General features: G+C 34.9%; 1 protein-coding gene across 8 annotated transcripts in view; it reads left to right on the top strand.

Moving 5' to 3' along the window:
- The window catches only part of SLC4A10 (solute carrier family 4 member 10), a 309,943-nt gene that overhangs the window by 114,835 nt on the left and 172,044 nt on the right, over positions 1 to 23,064 (top strand). For all 8 annotated transcript variants that reach the window (XM_059167179.1, XM_059167172.1, XM_059167173.1 and 5 more), the window contains one exon: positions 5,339 to 5,420. In XM_059167179.1, coding sequence (XP_059023162.1) covers positions 5,339 to 5,420 — 82 coding nt within the window. The remainder of the gene's footprint in view (positions 1 to 5,338; positions 5,421 to 23,064) is intronic.

Below are 23,064 nucleotides of genomic sequence, written 5' to 3'. Positions count from 1 at the left end.
GGATGTGAAAAGTTTGAATTGTCTTGCTCATAGGATTACTGTTAGACTTTGTTTTATAAAATTAGGAAAGTGTATTTCTGTGAAAACCGTGCTCTAGAGTTATGGTAAATCAGAAAAATGTATTTTTTGTACATTCATAGAGAGCTTAATGCTATTTTCAAAGAATTCTAGAAGAAACTGTTGATATCTTTATATGACTATTTTATCCCTTAAATGTGCTAGCCCATATTAGTTGCTCTTTCACAAGGGAGTGGACTGATTCAAGGTCACTTCAAAGGTGAGAGCTGAGCTAGAAAGCTCTTTTTTTCTGCTATTGCTCTCTAGTAATTGTTCAGTAAAAATAATGACAGTGAAACTTTTCCCTCTAAAAACACTCATTGGAGGTAGAAATATTCCCAAATTATATTTCTATACATTTGTATTCAAAACACCAATGTCTTAATGTTTAGAAGTAATCAAATTATAGAAAATTATAAAATGCTTTTGGGTTATGCCAGTTATATGGAGTTTGCCTTTAAAATAGCTGAGTATAAATTCAGTTTAGTCATAAGCAGGGTTTAATTGGAGGGGACCATAGATAATACTATTTGTTACTTCTTTCTTGGGAAGACATGGAGAAAAGTACTTAAGTGGAACTAGGAAGAGCAAGCTATTTACTTTCCTGATGGAAAGAAAAACAAAATAAAAATAGTTTGCAGAAGATATGTTGATATATTCAATTATAATAATATGTCCCTACACTTAAAATGACAGAAACTTTAAAAATGGAAAAATGGTGATTTGAAAAGTATAGTATTGTTTGTTCATTTGGTTAGAGGCCTACATAAATGAATTTAAGATGTGATGAAGATGTGATTTTTGTGTGACTTGGTTCCTGTTACTGTTTCAGGGCCATAGTCTGTATCAATGTTTTCCATATTGCAGGTCACAACCATTTCTACGTACTGAAATAAATTTAGACACTTCCACAAAGAAGACATACAAATGGCTAACAGGCACATGAAAAAATGTTCATCATCATTAGCAATCAGGGAGATTCAGATCAAAACCACATTGAGATAATACCTTACACCAGTTAGAATGGCCAAAATCAACAAGACAGTAAACAATAAGTGTTGGAGATGTGGAGAAAGGGGAACCCTCTTACACTGTTGGTGGGAATGCAAGTTGGTATAGCCACTTTGGAAAATAGTATGGGAATTCCTTAAGAAATTACATGTAGAGCTTCCCTATGACCCTGCAATTGCACTACTGGGCATTTACCCCAAAGATACAGATGTAATGAAAAGAAGAGCCACCTGTACCCCAGTGTTCATAGCAGCAATGGCCACAGTCACCAAACTGTGGAGAGAACCTAGATGCCCTTTAATGGACAAATGGATAAAGAAGATATGGTCTGTATATACAATGGAGTATTATGCCTCCATCAGAAAGGATGAATACCCAACTTTTATATCAACATGAGTGGGACTGAAAGAGATTATGCTGAGTGAGATAACTCAAGCAGAGAGAGTCAAATATGGTATGGTTTCACTTACTTGCGGAACATAAGGAATAACATGGAGGACATTGGGAGGTGGAGAGGAGAAGTGAAATGGGGGAAATTGGAGGGGGAGACAAACCATGAGAGACTGTGGACTTTGAGAAACAAACTGAGGGTTTTGGAGGGGAGGAGAGTGGGGGATGGGTGAGCCTGGTGGTGGGTATTATGGAGGGCACTATTGCATGGAGCACTGGGTGTGGTGCATAAACAATAAATTTTGGAACACTGAAAAGAAATAAAATAAAATGGAAAAGGATAGTGACTAGTGTTTTTAAAATGAAATAGAATACCCTGGAATAGAAGATATCATACTGCATTGTTTATAGTTAGGGTAAATGTTGGTTTGTGAAACTTGTTTTGATTACATATATATAAATAAATATGTGACTCTGTTGAGTATATATCTCTCACTATGTGTCAAGCCCCCCCAACAAAATTTTAAAACATTGTTTTATACTATTTACTGGAACAAATCATCTTAAAAATGTTTACCCAGTAGTTTAACAAGGGTCAATTGTATTGAGAGGCAATGTAATAGACTTACGTGTTTTCTCTTTCTCTACAGGGTGCTATAATTTGTTCTCAGTGAGTAAATACATATGGACATTTGTACATTATAGTATTTGATGTTCAACAAATCTGCAAAGGGTAACAGTACAAACAAATAAAAATGTTCTTACTGGTATATTTGGGATTATTGCACAACCTGGATTCTCTTCATCACACCCATGTTTACTTGCTCTTGGTAATAAAGAGGAAAGGGAGCACTCCAGTAAAAATTCTTCAATAATATTGAAATTATATTTTGAACTATAACCAAAGTAGAGGAATTTCAGTATATGTATTGGCGTTAAGTTGTATCTTGGGAATTTTCAGCATAAAATATTATACATTTGATGTTTCTATGGCCTATCTGGAGAGAATGTTAAGTTATATGAAAATGCAAAATGAGTCACTTACATTGAGTTACATTCATATTCTAGTTTTGAGTTTTTTTTTTTTCTTTCTTAATGAAACATTAAAATTAGGGCATGTCTACCTGGAATTCATAATGTAATTAAATAATCAACTATTTATATTTGTTTATTTATTTTTAAAGATTTTATTTATTTATTTGACAGACAAAGATCATGAGTAGGCAGAGAGGCAGACAGAGAGAGAGAGGAGGAAGCAGGCTCCCTGCTGAGCAGAGAGCCCGATGCAGGGCTCCATCCCAGAACCCTGGGATCATGACCTGAGCCGAAGGCAGAGGCTTTAACCCACTGAACCACCCAGGCACCCCAACTATTTCTATTTAGATTCCACTTCTACTTCTGCTGCAAAGTTTCATTTTATCTTGATATCTTAACATTAGTTATTTAGTAGAATTATCTTTTGTGTGTGGAGATCTTATATGATATATTATAATAAGGAGAAAAAACATTTTGTATCAGTTGAAAATTGATTTAGGCCCTTGAAATAAGAATGAAATATTTTATCGTATAGGGGGAAATATCTTCTTATATTCTAATTAGACCTTTTGATTTTTCTCTTTTTAAGAGACTGCCATTGTGAGATATAGTGGAATCATGCTTCTTCTGATCTCTCAACATGGATGCATGATTTAGCTCTTGGTGTTCTTCCAAACAACACTCCAGAGGGCAGAGATACATTCCAATGTGACATATATTTGAATATGTCCTGCACAGAGTATAAATGTGATTTGCAAATGTATCAAGAACAGATTCTAAGGAGGCTGTAACTTGCATTTGTCTGGTTCAGGAAAATTTTATAAACATATAATTCTTTAGTCTTTTCTATTGCTATTTTGCTCAGACCAACAGATTTTTTTTTTAAGATTTTATTTATTTATTTGACAGACAGAGATCACAAGTAGGCAGAGAGGCAGGGAGAGAGAGAGGAGGAAGCAGACACCCTGCTGAGCAGAGAGCCCGATGCGGGGCTCGATTCCAGGACCCTGGGATCATGACCTGAGCCGAAGGCAGAAGCTTAACCCACTGAGCCACCCAGGCGCCCCAGACCAACAGATTTTTAAAGCTTTGCCAAACACAAGAGCAGTAGGCTCCGAGTCCTATCTTAATTTCCCTTAGTCTTTCATTTGTAGGATAGGCTTTTTCACTCTGATTTCAGACACTTTGCCCTGACCTGTCTCAGCCCATGTTGTCTGAAAGACAGAGGATGAAGGCTATAAAACACGGTATTCTACTATAAGTTTTGCTGCATGTGAAGCACATTAGAGCTGATATTTCTAGGTTGAAATATGTCTGTAGTCAGTAATCCTACAGTTGACAATACTGATTTATAAGACATGGAGGCCAAATCTTCATCAAGATTATGTCTGGGAATTAAAAAGCTTTCAAAGAAGAAACAAATGTATAATTTTTCTACTAGTTAAATACAAGAACAGGCTAAGAAATAGATGTTGAAAGATTCATTTTTCTTTAGTCCACATTTTCATTTCTCCTTTGTGTTCAGTGTTCACTTTTAAGGCAATTTTTATATAAGTGCTCACAATAAAAAAATGTGGAAATAATCTGTATTTCACTTTGCTCAGTATTCTGTATTTTTTCATTCCTTCATCATTAAATGGATTATACTTATCCTTCCTCCATTATTTTACTGAGTACCAAATGTGTGAGTGTATCATTTTGAGCATATGTACAATGTTAAGAAGAGCATCTCCATCCAGCCATTCTAAATAAGTAACAAAAATAATACACACACACACACCTATATATATACACACACACCAACTAAATGAAGCTTTAATGTATATGATTATAATTAAAAGTTTAGTTTGAATCAAATGTGTTATATTGAAGCAAAGTAATTAGAATTGTAGTTTACGTAATAATTACTACTAATTGCTTTCCAAAGATTAGATCTCGCCAACCTTATTTTAAATGGCAGTGGAATCATTTCACCTTGCCATAGCATTACTAGTGTTAATACTAATGATTTCCATGTTTTCCTTGTATAGTTCAAAATGTCATCTTGTTAACAAGAATTCTTTCTCAGAGATAAAAATGCATGTTAACTAAATTGTCAGGATAACCATTTTCTGTTTTTCATCTCACTACCAAATGATGGCAACTGGAATGTACGACTACCTTTGATTTCATGGAAAATCAAATGACATTCTTTCTCTGAATATACAGTCAACTTAATTTTAGCCTTTTTCTTTTTAAACGAACCCTTGGTAACCAAATAGAATAGTTGTGTACAAGTAGGTTTAAGTAATTGAATTAAACTCCTAAAATATTAGATTATATTATTGTTTATTCTCTGAACTTAAAAGAATATATGTATATGAGTCCACTCTTATCTGTGGTTTTGCTCTCCCTGGTTTCATTGATCTGAGGTCAGTCATGGTTAGGAAGCAGATGATCTTCCTTCTGACATACCATCAGAAGGTCCATAGTAGCCCAAGGCTATGTCACAGTGACTGCGTTTTTCACCTCATTTCATCTCAGCACATAGACATTTTATCATCTCATATCACTATAAAAAAGATGAGTATAGCACGATAAAATATTTTGAGAGAGAGATAGACCACATTTACATAACTTTTATTACAGCATATTATAATTGTTCTATTTCATCATTATTATTATTGTTAACCTCTGACTGTCCCTAATTTAAAAATTATACTTTATCATTGATATGTATATATAGCAAAAAATGTAGTTTATATAGAGTTTGGCAGTGGCATCCACAGGGTTCTTGAAAAATGTCCCCATGGATAAAGAGGAACTACTGTAAAATCATTTAATTTTCTTTCTTCCCATTCTACAGAGAAATGATGAAGAGGCAGTTGTGGATAGAGGTGGAACTCGTTCTATTCTCAAAACACACTTTGAGAAAGAAGATTTAGAAGGTAAGATCTTTTCCCCCCTTGGGATAGTTTTTGTTATGCTTCCCTAAAATATGTCAAAGAGAAATATGTAATTTGCCACAGTCTGGAGAACTGCAAAAATTGTTATCAGCGTAATGGTGGTGGTAGTGGGTTGTGGATATGATTGTTTTAATGCAGCCTGAAATGTGAACAGGAAGACCTATAAACAGTAAGAAGTATCCATTCATCCAACGGACATTTATTGAATATTCCAGACACTGTGTTGTGTGCAGGTCTTTCAGTAATCATTGCTTCAGGAATTACCATCAGCTGGGGAAGGTTATGACTGACCAGCATATTAGGTGCTATGTGAGAGGTGAGAATAGGACAAGAAGGGCATCTGATCCAGCCTATGTTGTCAGACTAGGCTGTTACTAGAAGAGAGTTAAAGACAACTGACATACGAGTTTTTCTCGGATATGTATGAGAGAGAGGTGGAGGCACCATTTGTGTGTGTTCTTTTCAATAGGAAAGTCAGATAAGTCAACTGGGGGATGGTATGATCTAGTAGTGAAGTGTATGGGATCTGAAACCAAACTGTCCTGGATTAAAATACCAATTCTGACCCTTATGTACTATGGAAACTTCAGCCAGTTAATTTCTCTACATCTCAGTTTTCTCAGTCAAGATAAGGATAACAGTGCCAAGATATGGAAGCAACCTAAACTGTTCATTGATACATGAATGGATAAGGAAGATCTCTCTCTCTCTCTCTCTCTCTCTCTCACACACACACACACACACACACACACACACACACACACACTTACACACATGAATATTACACAGACATCCAAAAGAGTAGGATCATTTTTGACAGCATGGATGGGCCTACAGGGTAAAAAGTGAAGTAAGTCAGACTAAATAAGATATGTTTTCACTCTTTTGTGGAATCTAAAACAAACAAACAAACAACAAAAAATGAATAAACAAGCAAACAAAAAGCAAAATCAGAGAACAAACTGATATTTGTGGAAGGGGCAAAATGGGTAAAGGGGAGTGGTTGATATAGGCTTCCAGTTATGGAATGAGTAAGTCTCAGAAATAAAAGGTGCAGAATAGAGAATATAGTCAATGATATCATGATAGCATTGTATGGTGACAGATGGTAGCTATACTTGTGAGCATTGTATAATGTATAAAATTTGTCCAATCATTATGCTATAATTACCAAAACTAATGTAATACTGTGTGTCAACTATACTCAAATAAAAAAATACTAAATTTAAAAAATAAAAAAATAAGGGCAACAATGGGATATATTTCATAAAATTTTTATAAGAATCAAGGGGAAAATACTTAGAATAGTACCTGGCATAGGACCTACATAAGTCTTGATGGTTATTACTGAACCACAATTTAACATATATACATTATTATTTCATTTTAATTTTTAATGAGAAATTATTATTAGTGGGTTACAAGGTATGTGATATTTTTCATCTTTTGGTTAAAAAGTAAAACCAAAGTAATTGTAAATAAAAATAATCAGAGATAGTTCTTAATAATCCACTACAGCTGAGAAGTAAGGAGTATTCCGTCTAAGAATTGTCAGGTAACAAATTAAATTACAGTAAAATTCATAGTTCTTAGGTCTTTAGCTACAACAATTAAGCAAAAGAAGGATTGATATAATATTTAGAATAAATTTTCAAGAATTATACCTACTCAGTACTTGACGTTTTGCTTGGTGCACAGAAAATATCCAGGTCCAGGAAGGTTGTACTTACTGGGTTGGCATAATGATTTGCTATTCTACCCATATTCATTACAAGAATTGAAGAGAGCAGAAACTTGAAAATTCTAAACTGATAATGGAGACTATAAAGATAACGTCTCCTTGGATTTGAAATGCCTTTATATTACATTTTTTCCCAGCAGCATATTTACCTTCTTACTTAGGTCTTCAGTTATGCTTGTATTCAGTAAACACCTGTAAGAAAACCCAATAAAGCAGGAAGTTAGTCTAAAAACATGATTACAGGAAAAAGCCATCTTGGGTTTAAAGGTACGAGAAGAATAAATGAAAGAAGATGGGATTGGGAGGGAGACAAACCATAAGTGACTCTTAATCTCACAAAACAAACTGAGGGTTGTTGTGGGGAGGGGGTTTGGGAGAAGGGGGTGGTATTATGGACATTGGGGAGGGTATGTGTTTTGGTGAGTGCTGTGAAGTGTGTAAACCTGGTGATTCACAGACCTGTACCCCTGGGGATAAAAATATATGTTTATAAAAAATAAAAAATTATATTAAAAAAAAAAGGTTGTGATGGATAATCTGCACACAGATAATCGAAAGCTAACAGTGGACAACTTATATTTTTTATTTTTTATAAACATATAATATATTTTTATCCCCAGGGGTACAGGTCTGTGAATCGCCAGGTTTACACACTTCACAGCACTCACCAAAGCACATACCCTCCCCAATGAACAGTGGACAACTTATAAATAATTATAATAAAATATTGACTGTTCCTTTGGATGGAAAATACATAATACAAAAATAGGATTTAATATGTTTATTTTAATTATTGTATCAATGTGTATACATGAATTTTCTCTTACTGGGGATGGTGTTCAGGTGAGGGTGTATTACGGATATTAAAAGAGATTTCTGATAGGCAAATACAAATGGATAAGTCAGATTTTGTTTTGTTTTTTGGTGTCTATAGTGGGCATTTTAATCCCAGAAGTGAATAATTGTGGCTAAGTCACTGGTGATTAAAATTAACATCATAGAATGCAATGTAACATTACATTTAGAATTTCTACGTTTTAGAATTTTGAACTAAAATAAGAAAAACTTATTTTACTTTCTCAGTATTTGTTCTGCTCCCAGCCGTGTTAAGTAGATAAACATCCTAGCATCTGAGGATGTTATATGGGATTCTGCTGTGTTGCACACAAAGAATTAATAGATCTGTTAGTGGTTCCTGGATTGATTACTCTGATTCAGAAAATAATGCGGGGACAATGTGTTGAATATCGTGATTCAGGAAAAATCAACTGAACTGGAAAAATCAGCACAATATAAATGGGTAGAGGGGAGAGTGCCAGGTAGAAAGACAGCATTGCTGAAGGTACCATGGGCAGTAGTTTCTCCTTTTTTGTAATTAAGGAAAAAGACCAGAGTTCCACATTTTAAGAACTCTTAAGTAATGTAAATAAAACATACAGATATTTATATAGATTTATACAGATATTTATTTTAAATAAAATAAAGTTAGGAATTGCTGTGGAAGAAAAACACATATTTTATAAACTCTTTCTGATGAAAGAGATTTTAAATTTGAAAATTAGTGTTTACAGGAATTATGGATATGTAAGAATTATTAATAGCTAATAGAATTCCCAGTATAATTTAACATCCTGTGCACAGCTTGTAGAAATGCTAGGTGTTTAAAAATATCTATGAAGTCTCAGGTAAAATATGTTTAATGGAAAATAATCACTTATCAATATCAACACCTTGGTATAGTATATTAGTTAATGGATTCACATATATTATACATTTGGGTGAATAGTGTGTCAAATATAAATATTCTCCTTTCAAACCTATTTGTATATTTTTTATGCATATCTTTACCATATCCTCTCTTTTTTTCCCTATTATCTAAAATCAAGAACATACAATTTTGTTACATTCCACTCACCTCCTGTATTTCTGTCTCATACAGTTAGTAAATTCTTTGAACCTGTCTCAGGGGTGGCTCTTCTCACATCTTCCCTTTCATTCCCACTGCCACTGCTCCAGTTCTTTCCCTGTCTGTATACTGTGTGCTCTCTTTCCCACAATCCGCCCTCCTTAAAACTGCTAGTGTTCTTCCTAAGCCTATTTCTGTTTCCTATGGTAAAATGTAGTGAGCAGCCTTGAATCCCTATAATTAGACCAAGTCAGGATTGGTGAGTGGAGCAAAAATTGTCGAGGCTAACCAATTCTTATTTTTGGTCTCTCCTGTCCATGTGGGGTTAGTACTGTACAAAGTATAAGATTTAAAAAGAGAAATGCATTAATACCCTTGAAATTCCTTCTTCTACTGGCCTTTTAATACATGTGTGGTGCACAGAGTAGCGAGATAAAATAGACAATGCTCCGTTATGTTTGAATTTTAGATAAATCGTGAATATCTTTTTAGTGTAGGTATGCCATGCAGTATTTTTATGTGTTGCTTTTTACTTGCCAAATTTGGAAATTAGTAGTGGATGTTACCAGGAACCACCAAAACCCCCTCTTAAGGGTTGCGGTGCTTATTTCCCTGGTTGCTACGATGTTGCCTGCTCTTGCCCCACAGCTAAGCTCTTCCCCAGAAATTACCCTCTGCTGAAAGGAGCTGTCTCTTGCTATGGGAGCTGCCTCCCCCGTGGCACATTGAATTCAATGAATGATCAGCGAAGGAGTATAAAGGCCTTGCCCCTTTGCCTCAATGTGTTACAGCTCTGAAGGGTGGTTTCAGCCTCAAACTACCCCCACCCCTGTGGAATCAGTGGAGGCTTGTATTGCCTCTGTACCACAGTTCAACTTCTTTCTGTACCAAATGCTGCTGCCCATATTTCTGCACAGGTGTTATTGCTGACAGCTTTCCTCAGTCAACTCTCTGAACACAAATCTCTATTTCAGAGTCTGTTTGCTGAGGAATCTGACTCACTCATTCATCATTTTCCTGCACCCTGAACAGTACCAGTAGACGTACCTACTTGGTCACTGGCAGAACCTTCACATTGGTGTCTTAGCCTATGAGGCTGAGAACTGTCATAGTGGGAGAGAATGCTCCCAAACTAACTTGCCTTGACCATGCGAGTATATGAAAATCAACATTGCATGTGACAGAAAATGCCAGAGATTAGTGCCATCTTTAATTAATTAACTAATTAATTAATTAATGTGAGAGAGAAAGAGAGAGCATGAGCGAGGGGAGGGGCAAAGGGAAAGAGAGATTCCCAAGCAAACTCCCTGTTGAGCACGGGGCCCCATGTGGAGCTTGATCCCACAACTCTGAGATCTTGACTGAGTCGAAATCAAGAGTCAGATACCCAAATGATTGTGCCACCCAGGTGCCCCTAGTGTCGTTTTTAAAGTCCTAAAGTATTTACCAGTCTGGCCATTGCAGAAATTGTCAAATTGTAGAGAATGGTAGTGGATGACTGCAAACACAGCCAAGTGGTAGGCATCAATTGCAACTGCTCTGTCAGAATTGGAATCTTCTCAGAGCAGGTTGATAAGGCCACATACCAAGCCCTGTGGGATGCAGCTCTTGATCTGGCAAATGCATTTTTTTCTATTACTATCAAGAAGGACTACCAGAAGTATAACATGTATGGTCTTGCTCCAGGACTGTGTTAAGTCTCCTACCTTTTGTCATAATAGAGTCTGAAAAGATTTGAACTGAGTAATATTCTGCCGATCAACAGAATGAACAAGAAGGAGCAGGTATGTTGGAGACCTTGATAAGACAAATGGGTTCCAGAGTCTGTTTTCTAGCAAACCTGTGGAAAGGACAGTATGAGAGTGTCAGCACTATGCTGAGTCTGAAACTCCATGATGGGTGGATGGATGGAGAGGTGGGGTCAGTTTCCACAGGCACCAAGTGCTCTTTCAGTTTTACTCACCTTGATTCTTTCTTCATGGTCCACCCTGGTCATGCTCTTTTTCACAATTTATTCCTGTACTTTTTAAAGATTTGATAATTTTTTTTTTCCAGATAGGACCATGTATCTTCTGCAAGTATAAGAATAAATTAATGGTAAACCTCTTAAAATAGCATGTCCTATTAATAACTAGATGATAATAAAGAGAAGAAAGTTCAGGAGCTACAGATGACATGCTATTATTTTGGTAATTTTGACCGAACTGATCAATTTCCAGTCAAGGCAATACTACCAACAACTGGATTGTTTTTTGCACAAATGTTTAGAATACTTTTTTCTTGCTAAAAAACAAAAACAAAAACAAAAAACACAACATAGAATGTACCATTTTAACCATTTTTAAGTATATAATTCACTAATGTTAAGTATATTCACATTGTTATATAACCAACATTCAAAACTTTTTCATCTTGGAAAATGGAATCTTTATACATTAAGCAACTCTCCCATTTGCTCCTCACCCTATCCTGTAGCAAGCACTATTCTCTCTTCTGTTTCTGTGAATATGACTACTCTAGAGAGCACATGTAAGTGAAGCCATGCAATATTTGCCTTTTTGTGACTGGTTTATTTCATAGCATAATGTCTCCAACTTTCATCCATGTTGTAGCATGTTAGGCTTTCCTTCCTTTTTAAGGTTTTAATACTCCATTATATGTATGTACTGCATTTTGTTTATCCATTCATCTGTTGATAGACATGGTTGCTTTTATCTCTTGGCTATGGCGAATGGTGCTGTTATGAACATGGGTATGCAAATATTTCTTTGAAATTCTGCTTTCAAATCTTTTAAAATATATAGCCATAAGTGGATTGCTGGATCATGAAGTGATTCCATTTTTAATTTTTCGAAGAACTGCTGTACTGTTTTCCATAGCAATTCACAATTTTACAGTTTCACCAAGGGTGCACAAGAATTGCAATTTCTCCACATGCTTGCTAAAACTTAATGATTTTCTGTTTGTTCATTCGTTTGTTTTTGATAAGGAGCTATCCCGTGGGTGTGAGGTGATATCTCATTGTTGTTTTGACTTGCGTTTTCCTAATAATTAGTGATATTGAGCATCTTCTCATATGCTTGCTGACCATTTGTTCATCATTTCTAGAGAAATGTCTCTTCAAGTCCTTTGCCCATTGTTTAATTGGGTATTTTGTTGTTGTTGTTGAGTTGTATGAATTCTTTATATATTCTAGATACTAACCCCATATCAGATATATGATTTAGGATTATTTTCTCCCATTACCTTGGTTGCATTTTCACTCTGTTGATTTTGTCCTTTAATATACAGAAAATTTCAATTTTTATGTAGTCCAAATTGTCTAATTTTACTTTTGTTTCCTGTGCTTTTGGTGTCATATCCAGGAAATCCTCATCAAATCCAATGTCATAAAACTTTTCCCTATGTTTCCTTCTAATTTATAGTTTTGGGTCTTACCTTTAGGTCTCTGATTCATTTTGAGATAATTTTGTGTATAGTGTAGAATGTTTGCCCTTCTACTTTTCATATTTCTTTGTTGCCTAACATCATTCCTATTATAGTTCACATTGCTCCTCACAAATTAAATATTTCTTTAAGTCACTGATACATAAAGAGCCTATTTAGTGAGAGACTATTGTTTTTCTTATTTTTAGCAAGTATTTCTATTTTTCTATAGTCTGAGAACATAAAAGATGCAATAAAACTTCAGGGATATTTTTCTATTTTTCTGTTTAAGGCCTTTTAGATTACCCCAAATTGGAGCGTTCCCCTCTCCACCATTTGCTAAGTGATTTCCTTCCACACAGAAATAGAATTCCCATCTTCCCATCCATTAGTATTACCTGTCCCTCCTAACAGAATAGTTATTTTCTTCCTTCATTCTTCTATTCTGAGCTACATCTTTTTTATATTATTTTTATTATAATTATATATATTATATTTATATTATTATATTATATATTTATTTTTTTGAGAGAGACAGTTAGCATGTGAGCACTGGTAGGGAGAGGTAAGGTATAGGGAGAGAGAGAATCTTTTTTTTTTTTTTCTCCTTAAGATTTTATTTATTTATTTGACAGACAGAGATCACAAGTAGGCAGAGAGGCAGGCAGAGAGAGGGAGGGAAGCAGGCTCCCTGCTGAACAGAGCCTGATGCGGGGCTCGATCCCAGGACCCTGGGATCATGCCCTGAGCCAAAGCAGAGGCTTAACCCACTGAGCCACCCAGGCGCTCCAGGGAGAGAGAGAATCTTAAGCAGGTTTCATGCTTCATGTGAGCCCGATGCAGCACTAGATCTCATGACTCTGAGATCAGGACCTGAACTGAAATCAAGAGGCAGCCACTTAACCAAATGAGCCACTCAGGTGTCCCTATGTATATATTTCTTATCTTTGTATTGTAAGCTTGTTGAAGGACAAATTGTCATCTTATACATATTTGCATTCTCCCATGTTATCTAGGACTTTTTCTTGAATTAAATAGGAATTAAAAATGTATTGCATCGAATCTCATTTGTATGTCATTCAATAATATATCACTAATATGTAAGATGTTAAATTTATGTAATGTACATAAGTGCATAATTAACGCTCATCAAATATTTAATTATTTTTGAATTACATGTAAATACAGAAATTTTTTTTTGTATTTCTGTTTATTTATTTACTTTTTAATTTTTTAATTTTTTATAAACATATATTTTTATCCCCAGGGGTACAGGTCTGTGAATCACCAGGTTTACACACTTCACAGCACTCACCAAAGCACATACCCTCCCCAATGTCCATAATCCCACCCCCTTCTCCCAAACCCCCTCCCCCCAGTAACCCTCAGTTTGTTTTGTGAGATTAAGAGTCACTTATGGTTTGTCTCCCTCCCAATCCCTTCTTGTTTCATTTATTCTTCTCCTACCCACTTAAGCCCCCATGTTGCATCACCACTTCCTCAGAGATTTCTAATTATGTTGCACTGCCCAAGATAAATCAATCTAGTTATATTTCAGTGATTTTCAGGAATTAATAAATTTAAAACGTTAATAGAAAAGTTAAACTCATCTTTAAATTTTGGCCTACAAATTAAATCAAAGAGACATTTTCTTTATCCTGTATTGTTTTTACCAGATAGTAAAATACTTTTCAGTCAAGGATTTAATGAAGAAAATTATGCCCCTATCTTGACAGTCTTTTTCTCATTCCATTTGAGGAAAAAAAAATGGTTTACTGGTTTTTTTTAACTTTGGTGACCACTTAATAGATGGGGGACCCAAAATGCAAAGATAAGATAATGTACAACAAGCCCCAACACAAAGCTATCACACAGCATAGTTCTATCAATAGTAGTAACCTCCCATTTTCTTCCTTTCACCACAATCCTGAGCTCTTTGGTAACTGAAATTGTTTTCTGACTATAATCATCATAATGTCAAAAGTAGTTTCCTCTAAAAAACTAAAGGTCTTATATTTATGACACAGTATTTTGTCACCATAGCATGAAAAAGAGAATTGAGTAAAATGAAGGCAAGAAATAGCTGCAAATTAGGCCTCAACCTTTTCTTTCTAAACTTTTATCTCCAAAAATTTCCAAGAGAAGGAGAGTGGATTCTGCTGGGAGAAACCAAAGTTGGCTTCACAGTGACAGAGGTGGGCTTTGAAAGATGAATGGGTGTGCTGAGGGCAAAGAAGGAAGGATCTTTTATAATCTGGACTAGTTAATATGGTGTGGCTAATGTGCTGGGATTATGTACATGGGGGCAAAGAGTGACTGCAGATGAAGTTTAAATATTTGCGTGAGGTAGCGGAGAATGAATTAATGGTTGAAACTACCAAATGAGGTAAGTAGCTCCATTAAGTAAGTAAGCTCCATTTTACAGTTAAAGAAACTAAAGCACAGAACATTAACCTGCCCGGGGTCTGGGCTTTTAACAACTATATTGTAGAATTAAAGATGGTGCTCAGTTTTGTGTTTTCAGGGATCGAATGGGGCAAGGTGATTGTTAATTGAAAGACTTGGGCATATTTCCTTACTTGATCATGATTATATATAAAAAAGTGAAGACTTTTATGTCCTATTATGAAGCAATATTGGATTAAAAAATTAGTATCCATATCACAATAGTTTTCCAAATGATTTTGCAAAAAATTGAGAAGTTTATAGTTAGTAAATTCCTATTAGAGAGATTCATTTCCACAAATAGAAGGGCCTTTCTCCCACTGGAAGCCAGTTTTATTATAACCTCAGGTTCTCCTATTTTAAATTCTCATCTCTCTGTACCACAAAATGAATAATCTTATTGTTTCCTGTTCCAAATGTCTTTTCTTTAAAAAAGATTCATTTTTTTTCCTGCCATTATTGGTTGATCAGTTTTTGTGCAATTTAGGATTGTTGATATAGGCTCAATATCATTTGATGGGGCAGTTCTAAGTGGTATTTGGTCCACTGGTAATGAGTAGTGAAATTAGTTAATTACACAGGATCCATCTGAAATTGTACATTTTGCTTGCCAAACACTTTGGATAGTTGAGGATGGGAATTAGGCACACAAACTAATATTGAAGATTTCAGAAAAAAAATAGTCAATATTAAATTTCATTTCCTTATTGAACAGTCCTTGCCATCTGAGCACATTTTATAATGAATTGTTGTGTTTTGCCCTGGGTATTCTAAGAATAAGAAACAAATAAGAGAATGTTGTTTTAAATACTTTTATTTCTAAAATTAACTCTCAGGTGAGCTATAAACCATCTTCCATAGTTCTTCATTTTAGGCATTTCCCAGAAAATTTGTGTATGTGACCCATATCAATATGTTTTGATACATAATTTATTCATGATATTTTGTCTATTTGAACTGAGTGGTAACTTCTTACTTATAATCTGTTTTTATACTATTTTATAATTCCAAGTAAATTCAAAAGGTCTTAGAGTATTTCTAAAAATGTGGTTGTGGTTTATTTGACCATTTGTAAACAGTTATAGATATGTGTTTGCATAAGGGCAGTAACATATATTCTAATGTGTATATGTGGCTAAGAAATCCTGTAAATTTGTGGTTTCATAATTTAAGGGTCCTGGTTATATATTTTTGCATCCCTAGCTTAGGATGTCAGTTTTTAGTTAGCTAATTTTAGAATAAAACCCCTTGTTAATCTCCCTTCATTATTCCTTGTTTAATATGATTTTCTATCAAAGATATGGTACAGCATTTAGGGTATTTGCTTTTTTTTTTTGAGAGGAAAGGGAGAATTTGCTTTCTAATGTGACTTAAATATATTATCTGTGAATGAGTAGAATTGTGTGTTTGTGTGTATATGTAACATTTTCAATCAATTACTATTTCAGAGATATAATAGATGAAAAGAAATTCCTTTTCATTACATTAAATATAATCCTATAAATATTAAAAGAAGGAATTTTACAACAAAGAGAGTATTCCTTTAATCCTTAAATATTTGAATCCTTAACTATTGAAAACTTTGAAGACAGACCACAAATGACCAAAGCTTCTTAGTATATACTACATCGGTTTATATTAATATTATACTTTTGCATTTTCCAGACATCTGAGACTTAAGGATGTTCATTATTTACTTACACAGTTTAATAGTGTAGGAGTAGTACTATGAAGGTGACATTGTGAAGTAGATGAACTTAGTCTACCTCTTGATTAATTTTTTAAAAAAATATTTTATTTATTTATTTGACAGACAGAGATCACAAGTAGGCAGAGAGGCAGGCAGAGAGAGAGAGAGAGGAGGAAGCAGGCTCCCCGCTAAGCAGAGAGCCTGACGTGAGGCTCGATCCCAGGAACCTGGGATCATGACCGGAGCTGAAGGCAGAGGCTTTAGCCCACTGAGCCACCCAGGCGTCTCTCTCTTGATTAAATTCTTAAATCTCTATTTCAGCTGCTAATCTTTACCTCAAAAGGATCCAAATTTATTTATTTTTTAAAGATTTATTTATTTATTTATTTTAGAGAGAGAAAGAGTATGGGGCAGTGGAGGGGCAGAGAAAGAGGTAAAAAAAAATCTTCAAGGGGCACCTGGGTGGCTCAGCGGGTTAAGCCACTGCCTTCGGCTCAGGTCATGATCTCAGGGTCCTGGGATTGAGTCCCGCATCGGGCTCTCTGCTCAGCGGTGAGCCTGCTTCCTCCTCTCTCTCTCTGCCTGCCTCTCTGCCTACTTGTGATCTCTCTCTGTCAAATAAATAAATAAAATCTTTAACAAAACTAAACAAAACAAAACCTGGTTTCTTAAAAAAAAAAAAAAAATCTTCAAGCAGACTCCCTGCTGAGCATGGAGTCCCAACCGGCCGGCGGCTCCATGCCTAGACCCTGAGATCCTGACCTGAGCCAAAATCAAGAGCTGGCTGCTTAACTGACTGAGCCACCCATGTGCTCCATAGAGTGATCCTGCTTTAACACTCCTCAGCTGCATTTTATTGCAGCCCCCTCAGGTTTCTACAGAATTGTCTCACAGTAATACATTCAGAGATAGGCCATTGGTCAGTTAGGATCTTTCTAGGGAAGTTGTCATCATTCACCAATATTTAATTAAGTCCTCATGGCATGCGAACACTGAGCCATTTTCTATTTTATACTCTTCGTTCTCTAAGGATGTTTAGATACCAGTGCCACCAATAGGGTGCTTCAGTTCTACAACCCTCTGGAAAAATAAGTCAGTGGCCACTAGCACATAAATATTTATATTAAAATATAAATTGATATAAATAGGGATATAATAAATATTAAGTAATAATTGAAGGAGGTGATGTTATTAATTTTTGGATAATGCACACCTATAATTTAATAGTATTGATATTTCTGGTACCTTAATAGAATTAATTATATTTGGGTGCCAGTATGCTGAGTATTTTTCTGAATGCTCTCTTATATTTTCTCCCAGTAACCTTATTTACTTCCCCATTCTATCTTCCCCCTTTCCTGGCTGCCCGTCGTTCCTACTGCCTTTAGTGATTCTTTAGTATCAGAATTGCTGAACGCACAATGAAAAAACCTGGATTCTTTTTCCTTCCTTTCTACATCATTTCTACCCCTTAATGAGCTTCAGATGGGATAATGATAAAGGAAACAAAATAATTGAAATTGTGATTAAAAGAAAGTAAAATTTTAGTTTTCTGCTAGTAAATTAAGCTTTTGCCTCTGAGGCCGGAAGATTATGAACATTCCTTTTGACTACTTTCAATACTGCTTCTAAATTACCTAAGCAGCATTTGTAATAAAAGTATTACAGTTTTATTTGCAAAAGGATTTCTAATTTCTAGCCAAATTATTTAGAATTATGCTTACTTTTCCTTTGCATAACTCAGTTTTTTTTTCTCGTGAAGACAATTGCCATGATTTAATTAGAGGACAATATAACACATAAGCATTTTATGACATCACAGTGATTAATAAAAAACTGTGGTGTCAGCAACACCAATGCAGTTAATAACAGTGATCATGAAAACAAAAGTCTTGCCCAGTAAGCTGAGATACTGACTGTTTATATGAATGGATCATTTCTCTCATGTTAAGATTTATTAAATGTATCCTATCTAACTATTAAAAAGTGTTCTTAATTGCCAAGTACAATGGCTCTCTGTCCTCATTCCTTTTGAATTCTCTGTTGCTTTTAGAACTCTGACTATGCCTTGGTTTTATCAGACCTCTCTTCTCTCATCTCTCTTCCCTTGGCTGATGATTTTCTCAGATCATGTCTTGCCTGATATTTTTTCTGTTTTACCCACTAGCCCCTCTTACTCCATCTGACATTTCTAAACCTTTTTCCCCCAAATTATATTAGTTTTATTGTTTTAAAAATTATTAAAATAGAGGCTCCTGGATGGCTCAGTCAGTTAAGGATCCCATTCTTGATTTTGGCTCAGGTCACTATCTCAGAGTCATGAGATCAAGTCCTGCACTGGGCTCTGTGTTGAGTGTGGAGCCTGCTTAAGGTTCTCTCTCTACCTCTCTCCCACTCCTCTCCTTCCCAAAATACATTAAAAAAATTTATTAAAATGACATGTATCCCATTAGAAAAATCCAAGAAATACAAAAAGTATAAAGCAAGCAGACAAACAAAACAGCAACCATGAAAACCCACCACATAAAAGTAATACTATTAATAATCTGAACAGAATAATAATGGAATTAATGTTATGAACAGAATATTAATATAATTATGTGTCATAAACAGACACATGATTATAAGTTAATTATATATAAGCAGAATTATGGTACCTTTTTAACTTTTTTTAAAATAATTTTTTATTTTTTATAAACATATATTTTTATCCCCAGGGGTACAGGTCTGTGAACTTTTAAATTACTCTCATTTCATTAAAAAACATCAAGATCTTTTCATGTTATATAGATACTAGTCATTTAAATTGCTACCTGGCATTTTATTGTATGATTGTACTACGATCTATTTAACTAATTCTTTATCAATGGAAATTCTTATTATTTCTCATTTTTCTTTTTTAAAAAAGTGACTATGAACATTTTTTTTTTTTAAGATTTTATTTATTTGACAGGGAGAAAGATCACAAGTAGGCAGAGAGGCAGGCAAAGAGAGAGGGGGAAGCAGGCTCCCTGCTGAGCATACAGCCTGATGCAGGGCTTGATCCCAGGACCCTGAGATCATGACCTGAGCCAAAGGCAGAGGCTTAACCCACTGGGCCACCCAGGCACCCCGACTATGAACATTATTGTATAGGTATCTCTATATATTTGACTTCCTGATTAATTCACAGAAGCAGAATCACTACCTCAAAAGTATTAAATTAAGATTTTGATACATGTTTTTATATTGGCTTTCAGCATGATTATACTGAAATACACTTCCATTAACATAAAGTGAGAGGTTTCATCTATTTCTTCAAACTTTGGACAAATACAATTCTCCTCTACCTTTGAAGTGTTGGTTTTCTTCCACATCTATTCTTGGTTATTATTTTTTCCTTCTTATTCTTCATATTTTCCCTGGATGATTCACTTCCTGGAATATTATTTCCACTTATAGGTGCTGTAGGGGTCTATCTGGGCATAACCAAAATGTTCCAGATGTGTCCTGTGGACCTTCATACATTAACTACATCTATGGTGGACCCACTGGAGAAGATGGATATGACCTCATGAGTCATATGACCTCATCTCATACAAATATTGGTTGAGGAAATTGCTAAGAGAATACTTACAAGGAACATGACTGCTAAGTGAAAGTATTTAAAAGATTGTTATATGGAAGATGAAATATATTATCATTTTATATTATATGGAAATAGTAGAGTTTCATATAAGGAAAAAATGTACTAAGTTGTTAAACTTTCCCTATTGGATATGGTTACTTAACATTGTTTAGTTTTAGAAATATTGAGTTAGCTTCAATTCCTATTTATTTTACATGTTAAAATGAGAGATTTTAATCAGATGATTTCTGAAGAATTTTCCTGCTCTAAATTCTGTGATCTTTAAGGTGAACTTTTAGAGTATGCTTTAAAATATAAATTCCTTGTTAACTTTGCTTAGTATTTAAATACATTGAAGTTTTTAAGTTTTTTGACTAAAAAAGTTTATTAGTTTAAATTTGAAAAGGAATCCTCATTCTGTATAAATGAAGGGGTTACAAATGTCCTAAAAATTATCTGAAACCACAGAAATTTATTTTATACCTTTCTTGAGGAAGAGAGCAATTTCAAGTAAAGTAATATGACATTATGACATTAGTTGCTTGAATTGAAATTTTGAAAAATTTTATAAGGAAGTATAAGGTGTTAAGAGAGTATACTCTGGCAGTTCTGTGTGATAAAATTAGGCAGCTCTGATTACATGGTTGCATAAGAGTTCCCAGAAACAACAGCAGGAAAAACCAGTGTACGAGAGTACTCCCCAAGACTTTGTATCTCATTTGCTGATGTCTCAGACATCAAAACAAGTCACACATCCAAACTGAGATTCAGGGGTTGGAGGAATAGACTTCACCTCAGGTGGGAGAAACTGCTAAAATATTTGTGGCCATTAAAAAAAAAAAAAGTCTATCATATTATCTCTTATTTGTAAATATACAGAAGTGCCAGGTTTTTTCATCTTTGCTTTCCGATGTTTTGTTTTATTCCTTCAGTGCTAGAGTTGAACCCCACCATATTTCTTCATGGAAATCTCTTTGTCTTCTCAACAACTCTTTGTTTTCCCAAGCAAGCCTCTTTGTCCTTAATTACCATAATTCCCAGAATGAGCCAGTTTTTACATGTGCACATGTCTTTTGGATTAACACAATACAAAACTAAATCTGGAATATTTTACAGTTTTACATTTTTGCTCATTTTCTAAACTATTTCCCTAAAGCAAAGTGGCAGGGCTGTTCAGAAATCACAAATTAATTAAAATGGGTTGGGAAGGTGAGGAGTACCACCTTCTCTTTTGCATTCTTTTTTAAAAGTATCCCAGAACATATGTTGATCTATTTCCTCTTTCTTCCTTGCAAAATAAAACAGCAAACATAAATATTATTTTTTTAATTTTAATTTTTTTAAAAAAAGATTTTATTTATTTATTTGACAGACGGAGATCACAAGTAGGCAGAGAGGTAGGCAGAGAGAGAGGAAGGAAAGCAGGCTCCCTGCTGAGCAGAGAGCCCAACGAGGGGTTCAATCCCAGGACCCTGGGATCATGACCTGAGCAGAAGGCAGAGGCTTTAACCCACTGAGCCACCCAGGTGCCCCCAAACATAAATATTTTAAAATAATAGTGAAATTGATGGGACTCCTGGGTGGCTCAGTTAGTTGAGTGACTGATTCTTGATTTCAGCTCAGGTCATGATCTCAGGGCCATGAGATTGAGCCCAAAGTCGGACCCTGTGCTGAGCACTGTGAGCACTGAGCATGAATGGAAACTGGTTAGGATTTTCTGCCTTTCCCTCTCTCTTTGCTGCATCCCTCCGCCTTTCTTCACACATACTCTCTCTGGAAAAATAAATAAATAAAATAATAGTGAAATTGCAAGCTTTTGTGATCATAAAAGTATTCTATCTTACCTTATTTTTTCTCCTGTCATAGCATGTACCTTACATTATCCCCCCAGAATGCTCCTCTGCTTTTGCACACATTATCCCACTCCTCGCTCTTATTGTGTAAGACTCAAGTCAAGTTCTAACTTCTCCATGAAATTTTCCTTGATTGCTCAAGTTATGATTGATTTTACTCTAATACAAGTTCCTACAGCATTTAATGGCTGATACCACATAAGAACATTAGCTTTAATCCAGATTGGTATTGCTTACTGCTTTTTATTTCTATTCTAATTTGTATATTTGCTGCTGTTTTCTTCGTTGGACTTGAGTCCTCTACAATTGGATAGTTACCTTTTAAGTGCAAGGATCATGTTCTGTAAGCATTCCTTATTATTCCATTTCTCAACTGATTTAAATTCTAGCCTCTCTTTGAGTACTGTAAACATCCAACATCAAGCTGTTTTACAACCTACCAGAACTAGGAATTCTTCTGGCTTTTTTTTTTTTCCTTAGAAAATACATATTATTAGGATTCATTCATTTTTTGGAAAAATGCTGACGCTTACATGTTGAGGCTTTTCATGTTCCAAGATGAAAAATAACACTATCTCAAGATACAAAGTTATTTAATTGCTGTGTCTTGCTCAAGACTATGTTGTAAACTTATAAAAAGAAGTTTTTTGTTTTGTTTTTCTTTTTAAATGTCACCTTAGTAAACTAGTAAATCTCAGACTATGGCTTTTTTGATGAGTACATTAGCACTTACAAGATTCCAATTTTTTTTTTTTAAAGTAGTGACAATCATGTGACCCATTGTTTTGTAATGATTACAAATCCAGCCCTGAGGTCTGGTGACTGTGACCAACACTGGTTTGACATTTTTTTCTTTTCAGTGAAGCAGCCCAAGAAACAGCAGTGCAATAGCCCATACACACACACTCACTCAACCTTCTTGGTCTCTTTCCATTACTCTCCCTCAGCAGAGAATTGC

This window comes from Mustela lutreola, chromosome 3 (genome assembly GCF_030435805.1).
Source record: "Mustela lutreola isolate mMusLut2 chromosome 3, mMusLut2.pri, whole genome shotgun sequence".
NCBI lineage: Eukaryota > Metazoa > Chordata > Mammalia > Carnivora > Mustelidae > Mustela > Mustela lutreola.
This window is presented reverse-complemented; position numbering and strand designations above follow the sequence as displayed.